We start from the raw sequence: 11,948 nt of genomic DNA, 5'->3' as shown, positions 1-11,948 counted from the left end.
TGGCTAATATTTAAGGCTCAGGTAGGTGGGTCATTCCTAGTATTTGTTGCAATTTGAGTCCATGTGAAGGAACTGAGATTAATGTTAAAACATTAGCTTATCTGATGAGGCATTGATGGGACTAGTTCTTGAGATTTTGAGTCTACAAGACTGAGTCAATTTTCCTAAATCTTGCCTGTGACATATGCTCTCCATACAGTAATAATTAAAGACTAAAACTGGAACTTATAACAATTAAAACTAAACCGAAAAATTACACTATGGAAACTAAACTATATTAAAAGCAATCAGATGGCTATGTATCTAATATAATCACTTTTTAGCACACGTGTGCTAAACTGCCATGTCCACAATCATCAATTATGCCCGGATTTAAGTTATAAAAGTCCAAAAAAATGTTGGCATTATCTCTCTTGCATAACCAAATGTGCAAGAGTAAGATAAGCTACTTATAATTAATTTATAACGGGACGAAGCTTCTCACAAAGACCATTAAACTGACTGTTTGTTTTGATGGAGTGTTGGTACACAGCTTTTCCAGCACTTCACCTGAGCACAGCTGTGCATGCAGCAGTAGCAGCATCATGTGGGAGTAGGCTGGGCGGGGAAAAGCCACTTCATGTGACGTCAGTACAGAAACAGTTCAGCCAGTTTGGAGAGGAGGAAGCAGGACTTCTCTGTGTACCGAAACCTGGACGTCCACGCAGAAGACACCCCCCGGCTCCTGCAGGAAGCACCAGCCGAGCCGGATACTCAAACCCAGCCCCCGCCGTTGCCGCCGTTCCGCGGTCACTTCACGCGACTTGCATTTAGCGGCAGAAACACCGGATACGAGCTCTGCTGCCGGGACCGAGACTTCCGTTAAGAAGCACGGCGGGGGAAAATCGTTCCAGTCGATATTTCTAGAGGCTGGCATGTAGCAGCCCCGTGTGCAGGTATGTTTACCCGGGTTTGTCGGGTCGTGAAACCTGCTTTGACGCAGTGTGTCGCTCCGGTGAGACGGCGGCTTGTTGGCAGGTAAACGTCGGTTGAACGTCGGTTAACTGTGAGCTGCAGTCTGCAATTATGTTACCGACAAGCTGCAGGATTCATTGGGTTAAATGCCAGGGAAAACGGTGAAGTCCTAATATTTACATGCAGTCGAGTTTAAAGTCACAGCGTCTCCAATAAAAACTGATTTTTACTGAATGTGTCAGCACAGCATCCTGTTACTGGGACAAAAGTTTATTATGCAAGGTATAGTTTAGAGCAGGTGTGCTGCAGAAAAAAATAACTGATGATGTTAATTGATTATTCATAAGCAGGCGTGTATTTAGTTATTCTAATGCCATCTTGGCTCCCCATCTACCCTAAGTAAAATTTCATTGATAACACAAGTTGCAGCAATCAGCAGTTTTGTGAAGTAACACTTGTCTCAATGGTTTTCTATAGAATGTTCATGTTTATAACACTCGATAGTCTCTATATATGCTGACTAAATGTGGGGTAAGGAGTTTGCAGTAAGGCTACAAATAACCTGAAAGCTAGTTTTTTTATATGCCACTACAATTGTTGTAACTTTTGGTTATCTGTAATCGCAGCTGCTGTTCTGCGTGGTAATCATTTTTGGGTTTCTGTAGGGATGGTTCTGTGGATCAGCACATCTCTTTTACAGCCTTGTTTCTTGTGAGAAAGCAACATGTGGGACATTCCCTCAGTATGTAGTATTGGGAGGTGGGAGAAAGAATAGTAAAGTGGGAAATCTGGTCATCCTACCTATAAAGTATATATTAAGCTACAGCCAGCCGCTGTTAGGTCCTCCACCTGGAAGGTTTAGCATGGTGTCTTGGTTGGTCAGTTACCAGGTGTGTAGGTGTCTAAGAGGCTGACTTCCAAACGAGGTGTAGCTTCCTTGACCACTAGTGGTACATTCAGACCCGTTTTAGGAAGTATGAGAATATTATTGCTCTGGAAAAAAAAAAGCAAAGGTGGTCTTCTACCAGTAGGAAGCCATGGGAACATGCGTTGGTCTGGATACATCCATGGGAGCTTAACTATGTAAATGTTAGGCATAGATAAAAGTGCTGTGATTGAGTGGTGATTGTGATAATGAGATGTGTAGTATCTTAACTTGAGTAGAAAGGTCCTATATAAGTACCAGTCCATTTACTATTTGAGTCTTTGCACATGTACAAAGACTGATGTTGTAAATCCTGCTTTCTGCCGAGCACTGAGTGGAGGTGAGGCCACTTTAAGTACTTTTTATGTCTTTACAAGCTTCAGGAATTTAACTGTGCAGCTCTGCCTTTTAATGTACAGTCATTTGGACAGTGACATAATCTTCCTAATTTTGCTGCTGTACACCAGTTAAATGTATTTGTAATGAAATGGGAAAAATGTAATTAAAGTGTGGACTTTCGGAAAGGGTTTAGAATAAAAGTCTGCACTAAAACTGAGGATTTGCAGCCTTTTTTATGTAGTCCCTCCATTTTCATGAGCTTAAAAGTAAACAAACTAATGTTCCAAATGTTGGGATTATTTTAATAATTAGATGCAAATCCCATTTAGTTGATGACTCCCTAAACCCACAGAGCTCAACATGATCTGAATTTCCACCCTTATCCATCTGTACTCAGTGTTTTACAGTCATTTTTTAACATTTGACTGAAATTGTGCAGAAAGAAGCTCAGTAGCTTAGGAATTCAATCTGCTGCTGTTAGGAAAATGTGTAAACCACTACCCTATTAGCTGCTGTTGGCATGCTTTTGGTGCAAAATACTGATAGCGTAACAGTTGATATTACTACGTGATATTATCAATTTGCAGATCTCTCCGTATCAACATTTATAACAGCTGATAAATGAAAAAAGTAAAGAAGAAATGGGAGAAACACCATTCAGGCACGTTATCACTGTTGCTGTTGCATAGTTTGTCCACTAGAGGGCACTGCTGGTAACAAGGTAACAAACCTGGTAAGAAAGCAGTAACAAACCCTGATCCAAGCAGAGTGTGAACGAGTAAATACACATAAAAGTACACATAACAAGTGTTAGGTACATTGGTTTATGTTTTGTGTGTATGTGAAAAAAACCCCCAATATATCAGCTAATATATCAGATACTGGAGTCCCCCAAATATCGGTTGGAGTGATTGTATATCGGTCTGTCTTCATTTCTTTGTCAGCAACGGGCATTGAGACACTGAGACATTGTTGGAGGTTTCCTTGTCACACTTCTTTGGCTCTGGTATATAGTCAAATGAGAATGTTATTTTATGCTGTTTATTTTCACATTCAAATTGAGAGTTTGGCCTAGGATGAGAATGAGCCTCGATTGTGTCAGACAAATATGGTGTTTACAGCAAAATTATATAAAGTAAGTAAAGCAAGCATCCTCGACAGTTGCAATCTGGAACTATTAACTATGAAAAATGTTGCTGATTTGCTTTCAGCTAATAATCAGAGTTGTAAAAGTGACGTCTTCCATCCTAAACGACAGCAATTCCTAGATATTGAAGCAAAATGATGTGCTTTGCCCTGAAAAGCTTTTTGGCCAAAGCATTAAACACCACAGCTGTAAAATTGCTGAGTGCAACAGTCACACTGTAAGCCCTTGCAGCAGTATTTTTCTTTATTTGTCAGGGAGCAGATGTGCTGTTTGGTGCTAGCACACACCCATTAATCAGTACATGTAACCCAATCTGTCCTCTCTTTAGGATCTTACAGATCCAAGGGTGCCTGGAAGGACCCTAATTAGATGCTGGTAACCTTTTCTGACCCAGAATGTCCTTTTTAACACATTAGCGTGATTGCTGGCTGAGCTTTAATAATAACACACAATTTCATTCTGTGATTTATTGCTAATCAGAGGCTCATTCATATTCCTCCCAAAGATAGAGGTTTAACTCAGCTGAAGGATTAACCCCACTTTGTCATGCCATGATTGAGAGGCCACCTAAGACCTGCCATTGCTATAACTGCTGACACCACCTCAACCCAAATCCATATCCATCTGTGCCACATAAACAAGCCAGTGTGCGGGGGGTGGGGGGACTGATCATTTGCTGTAAATCATTAAAGGGTGACAGATGTGTGACAGATGTGAGGACAGGAAGTGACGTGAAAGTGCTGTGGAAATCTGTTCAGAGCACTCCACCATCTAAAATGCATGCAAGTGTCTGGTAAGCTGCTGCATGAAAAGGTCAGTTCAGCAAAGTGGTATTTTCAAATGATTATTAGCTGAAAGCAAATCAGGTAAAGGTATTTTCACTTAATACTTTTCCCTTCCCTTTGATCATCTGCAACTTTTCACTTTCCTCGAACTCATTACCTGTTTTAAAACCTCTGACAGGCTGCAGGGCTCTCTGTAATGAAGAGGCAAGCCAAGAAGGTGCTGGAGGAGGAGGCGGTCTTGTGCTGCTGCGAATACATGAACAGACATGGACAGCGCAGCCATGTAGCAGCCTGCTGCTGTGACTGTGAGGACCTGGATGACGCCTGTGACAGGTGGGAAATGCGAGATTTAATTTTGTGCCCCAATTTAAGGCAAGATAGACAACTTGTTTTTGGTGTATTTCGATGAAAATCCATAATAGTCTTTAGGTGAATTGTAATTCGATTGATCTGAACTAGACTCCTGTCCCTCCTCTGAGCTGTTTTTGGCCAATCACAGGCCCTGCTAAAGATCATCAGTTTTTAGGAGAGAATGAAAAAAGTTAGTCGGCTAAGGATTAAAGTCCATGTTTCTTTAATGTTTTTTTTAGATTTTATAAATTTAGTAACAATTTAACATCACAGTTGAAATGTTACTGGTTCAGACTTTAGGAGATTTTCACAAAACTACATAACTACAACAAACACACAGACTGTAGTTAAATCAAGACAAAAAACGTATAATACTAATACTATAAATAAAAAGGAGCAACCTTTAAAGATCTGTTATACCAGCAGAAATAATATACAGAAAACAAAACACAAATCAGACAATTTGGTCAAATTCCTGGACTTGTCTGACCAGCGGTGCAAAATCCAAAGAGAATCACATCATTTTCATACCAAAGCTTCTAATATAACAGTGCTGGGATCAGTGACTCTATGTGAAAGATCCTTGGTTTGACACTGGGAGGAGACATTAACCCAGTGTCATGGGGTCACATGTACACGTGTACTCCCAGTGCCCAGTCCAAAACCCGGATAAATGGAAGGGCTGTGTCACGAAGGCCATCTGGTTTAAACACTGTGCCAAATCATTTACAATCACATAACAGAACAGCTGAAAGTGCTGGTAATTCTCTGCTGCTGCTTGCATTATATGTGCAAAGGGCACAAACTGTCTTGCTTGTTCTTACAGAGACGCTTTAACAGAATTATAACCCAGAAAGTAAATTTAAAAATGTAACTACTGTCTTAGTTCTGTCTATCTAAAACAAAAGATATCAGATAATTTTATTTCTACCACATCAGTGATGGAAGTAAGGAGTTACTTTTTTCAGTAACGAGTAATCTAACTAATCACTATAACTATCGTTACAACGCCGTTACAGTTACTAACAAGGAAAACTATTTTTCAACAAACAGACGGTTGAAGCTGTCTTCAGCTTATTGCACCTTATATCAGTTGCACGGAAGAAGCTGTCTATGTAAGTAATCAGGGCCCCCCAAGATCTGGGCGCTACAGCGTTAAGCAGCTCCGCGCGCTCCCGCGGACGGCAATCACTTTCTCCCTGACGATCACTTTTTGGCACAACACCTGGAGCTAAGGGAGCAAAACAATCGCATGAGTGCTGCTGTTTGACTGAGGAAGAATGAAGTAGTCGCGGTAAGCCAATCACATGACCACTTTAAGATGACAAAGCAACAAGGTGACATATACCAGTTTTTAAATTGTGTTGATAGGCCACGTAAAACCAGAGTCATGATAAACAAAATATACGCGGTGTTTGTTCCTGAATAGTTTTGTCATGTTTAGGACAGAGCTAGCAAGTACTCTCTGCTTATGACCAAAAAAACAACAACAAAAAACCTCTACCCTTTCATGTTGGTGGAAAAATGCACCATGTCGACCAATCAAAAAATGATATGGCAACATGACATTTGGTTGTTTAGGAAGAGGGGGAAGTTTTAGGAGTGATGGTGAGAGAGAGAAAGAGAGAGAGACAGCAGAAAAGTTAGTTAAGTAGTTAATGTGTTGTCTTGTGTAGTTAGTCTGTAGTGTTGTGGGTAGTTTTGTGTTGTGTGTCAGAACAATGAGGCGACTGCTGTCTCCAGGTAGAGAATAGGAGTGATACACCTGCTGCTGTCAGACCTGCAGGTATCGGGCTGTGATGTTCTCCTTTATAGTGGACAGAAATATTTGGAGTGGCACAAATAATTTGTGCGCCATCTTATTGAATGCAGAACAGCTGATTGTTATGTAAATAGTTTGAAATTGTTATTAAAAAAAGGGGGTAAAAGGTAAACGGCTGCAAAAGCTGTGCATATGATTTTAAAATTGACAATTTATATTTGCATTTAAAGTTATGAAATATGATTCATTAAACACGTTTGTGGTTGTTACAGTAAAAAATATAACTTTTTCTACTCTGATATTATGTTTTTTGTCTGATTTTAGATCAATTGTGTTAATACAGTATGTCAAAATGAAAACATAACTGTAAATTCATACACGCTGAAAAGAATGATACCAAACAAGGCAAAGTAAATAGTTTTTAAAGGTGAAATGTAGAGGAAACATCAAAAGTAGTTAAAAATGGCCAAATCTACCCTGGACCCCAGAGGATTAAACTTTTTTTTTTTTTAAGTAATGCAATAGTTACTTTTCAAGTAATTAATTACTTTTAGAATCTTGTAACTCAGTTACTTTTTTGAAGAAGTAACTAGTAACTATAATTAATTACTTTTTCAAGGTAACTTGCCCAACACTGTACCCCATTAAAATCACATTTTCATTGAGGCCCACTTATTCTGAGATATTTCGTAATATGAAGCTTTTTTGTATTCCTGTTGGGAGGGTCGTAGAAGAGAGGGGAAGACCTATAATTTTCGGCCTCAGGTGTGATTTGTGTGTGCTTGTTGCAGCTTTATGGCCCAATAAGAAATGCTTCATTTGCCGTCACGTCAGTAAATGTTGGGCTCTTGATAGTTCCATTAGTCGACTAATTTGGTAGTCAGAAGCATGAGTCCTGCTGATGACTGAATGCTTTATTGTATCATCAATATCAGGTTTTTCACATAGTGACACTCAGGGTATAAAAATCACATTGTAATTGCAATCTGCTGTTTATTATGAAAATATGATGAATGAATAACTTGTATTTGAGTTCTCTGTCTGTATTTTGGGTGCTTGAAACATGTTAGTAAGTTCCCTACATGGTTACTTTAATTAAAAAAAAAGTATTACAGCTTTTCCGTTACCTCATCAGGTTTCTGAAGAGGGAACCTCAGAAGCCTGAATCCCTGTCACAGGTGGCTGCAGTCGTCACAGATCGGATTCGTGTGCCGTGGCTGTGGGGTGGAGCTCGCAAGGTGGACCTGTCCATCATTCCTCCTCTTCTTCTCCTTCCTGCCCTGCTGCACCTTGCTGCTCTCCACTTCCTGATTGGGATGGTGGTTCTGACAGCTCTGCCGGGCTTAGTGCTGTGGTACTACTATTTCACCCACCGTAAGAAAGGACGGACCCTCTTCTTCCTCAGCCTGGCCCTTTTCTCCTTGGCGTACATGTACTACTTGTTCATCACTGAGGTGTTTCCACGTGGGGATTTTGGACTGCTTCAGCTAGCGCTGGTAAGCGTCGGGGTTGTCCTCACCCTGCTGGCTCTTTTCCACACCAAGAGAGATCCGGGCATCCTGCGCCCAAACGAAGAGTCCGTTCACAGCAAGGTGGCGTATTGCAGAAACCCTTCCCTCAGTGGTGGGAGGCAGGATGTGACGATGACTGTAGCCAACCGGGCTGGGGTGTCGGAGCATGCGGAGGAGGAAATGAAGGAAAGCAACCGAAAGAACTGGTGTCAGGCATGCAGGATGGTGCGGCCCCCCAGGGCGGGGCATTGTCGCATCTGTGGTGTCTGCGTGCTGCGTCTCGACCACCACTGTGTCTGGTGGGTTCCATTCAAATTCCTCTCACTCGACCTGCCTGTCATCACTGCTTTCTTCTCCTTCAAACACTGAAGTTGTCTTGTTTGTGACCTGCTTCTTTTCTCCACAAAGACCACGCAGATCTAAAATAACACCTTTAATTTATAAGAGTTAAGTTACTCTGTCTTTGCAGGTAATGAGCTCAGAGAGAATGAATATCTTTGTCCTCTTGTGTCTAGCTCAACATATTTTTTTCTATGTTGTGTTAACGTCACAATTTCCTTGCTGCCATCCTTCTATACCATGCACGCTCCTGCATGTTTGTGTGTAGTGTAGTGTAACCCTGGAGTCTCAGTACAATGTTTTGTCTGCTTGTGTGTGTACACGTGTGTTTGTGCGTCCCCTCCTGTCTGTGTCGGGGCAGGATAAACAGCTGTGTGGGGCAGGCCAATCACCGCAGCTTTCTGCTCACGCTCGTCCTCTTCCTGCTGACGTCCCTGTACGGAATCAGCCTGGTGCTACAGAGTGTGTGTCCACGGCAAAATCTCCTCTTCGCCTTACTCTACTGCCCAGGAGTCTACAACCAGTACAGGTAGTGGAAACAGACATACAGTTCTGTCAAAAACTAAGTATACCCCATTAATCAAGAGCTTGTAGAACCACCATTAGCAGAACTTTGAAGTGGTATTTTCTGTTTGGCTTTATCATGTTGCTGTGAAGGAATTTTGGCACATTCTTCTTTACCACATTACTTCAGTTCATTGAGGTTTGCAGGAATTAATTAATGCAGAGCTCTGTGAAGGTCCCACCACAGCATTTCAGTCAGTTTGAGGTCTGGGTCATTGCAACACCTTTATTCTTTTATTTTTCAACTATTCTCTTGTAGATTTGTTGCAGTGTTTTGGATCATCATCCTGTTGCATGACCCAGTTTAAAACCAAGCTTTAGCTGCCAGAAAGATGGCTTCACATTTGTCTCTAGAATACTTTGGTACACAGAGGACTTCACGGTCAAATCAGTGACTGCAACATGTCCAGTTTCTGTGGCCACAAAACAAGCCCAAATCATTTTCCCTCCACCACTGCACTTTATAGTTAGCATAAAGCTTTTGTGCTGATATGATGTGTTTGGTTTTTCTGTGCATTATGGTCAAACATCTCCACCGAGCCAGGATACATGGGCATTACATCAGGAAGGACATCTGGTGTCAAATCTGTGCCAAGTTGTAACTTTCAGATTCATTCACTGTTTGAAATAAGGGAGCAGCCTTAAATGACTATGCATGTATGTGTGTATTGATTGGAAACTGTAAAGATTTCCAATTTTTATGCATAGCTAATTGAATTCTGGCACTAGCATCAGGGCTGTAACGGTTCTGAAACAGAGACCAAATCCAGAATGAAAACAAGGCATTGCCCCACAGACATCAGGAAACACTGGTGACAAATGGAAGGATAATACCACTACCATAAGCCACACTACACTAGTGGCGGTGTTATCTTTGGCGTCAGCTTTATTGTGAAATACACAGTTTAAATCAACTTTTTTGTTTTTTTGTAGAAAAGACTTGGTGTTGCTGTAAAAAAAAAAAAAAAAAAATCTGTGTAAATACAGGTTTATAATCAGCTCAGTAAGGTTTGTATATAATGACGTTCAGTGACCATGTGGACCTGTGGTGGTTAATGCTGAGATCTAAAATATGGAAGGGAACTAAAAATGAATGAGAAGAAGTGTTTGAGTTTACTTTTAATTCATTATTTCATCACAGGTGATCATACATGTAATTTATTTCCTCATTCGCCTTCTCATTGATCTCCAGTATGTTGTCCATATTCCAATATGATGGAATTAGTCTGTTATGGCGTCATTGTGATGTCGTAAAAAGTGTGTTGTACAGCTCTCATATAATCTGTTACTCGATATGGTTTGACTTTGTGTCCTAACGATGAATGTCAAGGTCAAATGCTTAGCAACCCTAGGTACCCAAACAAATGGAACAGATTATATACTCTGTACTAGTATTTATACTAGAAAGAGCATAATAAATAAATCAGGCTCTACAGGCAGGTTTCCTTAAAATGTAATGTAATCAACATATGTATTCACAGTGCCTTATTAATTAAAATTAGGAGCCTCTGTATTGTTACCCTGTGAACAAAATTAAACATCTTAACTGCACAGCATCAGTACTTGTGCTTAAATAAACACCCACAGCTGAGATAGAGTCCACAGAAAATAGGGTTGACAGCCTTTTTCGCAGCAATTAAGATCCTCACTGACCCACTGCACAGCCATTTAATACTTTTCCCAGAACTACCAGAAGTAAGTGAGGACCTTCCATGAGCATATTGAGTGTCTGGCTTTTTTCGCTCTACTGAATCACTTTCAAGAGTACCTTGAAGCAGTGCCCATTAAGCTGTTGGAGAAAGATTCACAGTTTTTGCTCAGAGCAACGAGCATGCATGTGAAGTAGTTCAAATGACTAGTACTGGCACTGCTACTGAACTCAGAGTTAAAAACTGTGAATGAGTATCATGCCCTCAATATGTAAAAATACTGGTTCTTTTAACTGTGATCTGTCCATTTACACCCTTTTAAACTGGTTACACTAAATATTTTATCTTTGAAAGTGGCTGAGCATGAAAATAAAACCCTTTTGCTGGTAAAAAAGAAAAAAATTGACTACCTCCGTCCTTGTCTGTGTTCCAGCACTGCTCTTTGCTTCACCTGTGCGTGGTACAGCAGCATCGTGACGGGCGGGTTGCTTCACCTGCTGGCGATACAGCTCATCAACGTCAGCTACAACGTGACCGAGCGCGAAGCCCGCATCGCCCTGCGAGAGAAAACCGCTCGCAGCGCCTACTGGGGACTCGTCGTGAACACTGGCGCCTATTCCCGAGGTTTCCGTGGCAACTGGTCTGAGTTCATGAGCATGGGAGACAAAGTGATTCCCCCCTCTCCCACTGACTTGGTGTGAGAGACTTGTGATGCAATGCTGTTTAAAGTTTGGGAATTGTGGCTGCTGGTGTGTTAGTGTCCACTGGATGGCAGCATGACTCCTTTTAACTGATTGGACGTGCTGCTGGCAGCAAACCTCAGAGCTGCTACGTTTTTAACGTGCAACATATGGAGTTGCACTGACTTTGACACTTAGCAATAACAACTACTCACGCCCATAAGATGCACATACTGCCATAAATGTGAAGGACATGCAGGATCTCCTCTATGCAGCTGGTCATATACGTCACCTCTGCCAAACAAATATTACTAGTCCTTCACGCTGGATGTCTTCCTTGACTTGAAGGCTGACCTTATGTCTCCCCTCCTTCGTAGTGCCTTGATGCGAGACAATAACTCCAATCTGCTGATCCTGGTGGGGACATTTTGTCTGAACACAGCACAAGATGATGCCTCTGAGTGCACAGATAGGATATTCAAGGAGGCTCTCTAGGGCTCACTATAACCTTTTTATCATTCACAAACAGACTGCACTTGACCTTACTTGGCCTTGTGAAACGAATTCATGGATATTTATCACAACTAATTGAAACATTTTGGCACAGGCCAGATAGGCCAGCTAATTTGAAGTTCCACAGCAGCTGATTGCTTAGTTATTACCACACGGTTACTTTGACTCTTTTAATCCGTTTCAAAACTGACTCAGAAATGGAACAACTCTTAGATAAATGGAAAACGCAAATGAATCAATATGTTTTGGCATCAGTTAGAAATGAGTTTTTCACTGCTTTTGGTTCTCACAGGCATTAAAGGGTTTTTTTGGGGGGTTTTTTTGTTTGTTTTTTGTATTCCAATAATTGCTCTGGTTGATTTATGTGTTTCTGTGAAAATATTTTATAAAATAAATGTAAGAAGTGTGCAGTGTGTCATCTTCCAGAGT

At 41.1% G+C, this 11,948-nt stretch overlaps 1 protein-coding gene across 2 annotated transcripts; it reads left to right on the top strand.

Annotated features, from left to right (window-relative positions):
- The first annotated feature begins 541 nt into the window (after positions 1–541).
- zdhhc23b (zDHHC palmitoyltransferase 23b) lies at positions 542–11,927 on the top strand. Of its 2 annotated transcripts, none has more exons than XM_085287137.1 (5): positions 542–1,017; positions 4,329–4,483; positions 7,399–8,073; positions 8,475–8,642; positions 10,760–11,927. In XM_085287137.1, the coding sequence occupies exons 2-5, from the start codon at positions 4,347–4,349 to the stop codon at positions 11,025–11,027; spliced, it is 1,248 nt and encodes a 415-aa protein (XP_085143263.1). In that variant the 5' UTR covers positions 542–1,017; positions 4,329–4,346; the 3' UTR covers positions 11,028–11,927. The 2 variants fall into 2 exon arrangements, with proteins under 2 accessions (XP_085143263.1, XP_085143262.1); XM_085287136.1 differs by having other exon boundaries at positions 545–935.
- The last annotated feature ends 21 nt before the right edge of the window (positions 11,928–11,948 follow it).

The sequence above is a fragment of the Mchenga conophoros genome, linkage group LG9 (assembly GCF_057382185.1).
Source record: "Mchenga conophoros isolate Kocher_MC1m ecotype Shallow Benthic linkage group LG9, M_conophoros_male_GT1.1, whole genome shotgun sequence".
NCBI classification, from domain to species: Eukaryota; Metazoa; Chordata; class Actinopteri; order Cichliformes; family Cichlidae; genus Mchenga; species Mchenga conophoros.
The sequence above is the reverse complement of the archived record's forward strand: the minus strand, read 5'-3'. Positions and strand labels throughout refer to the sequence as shown.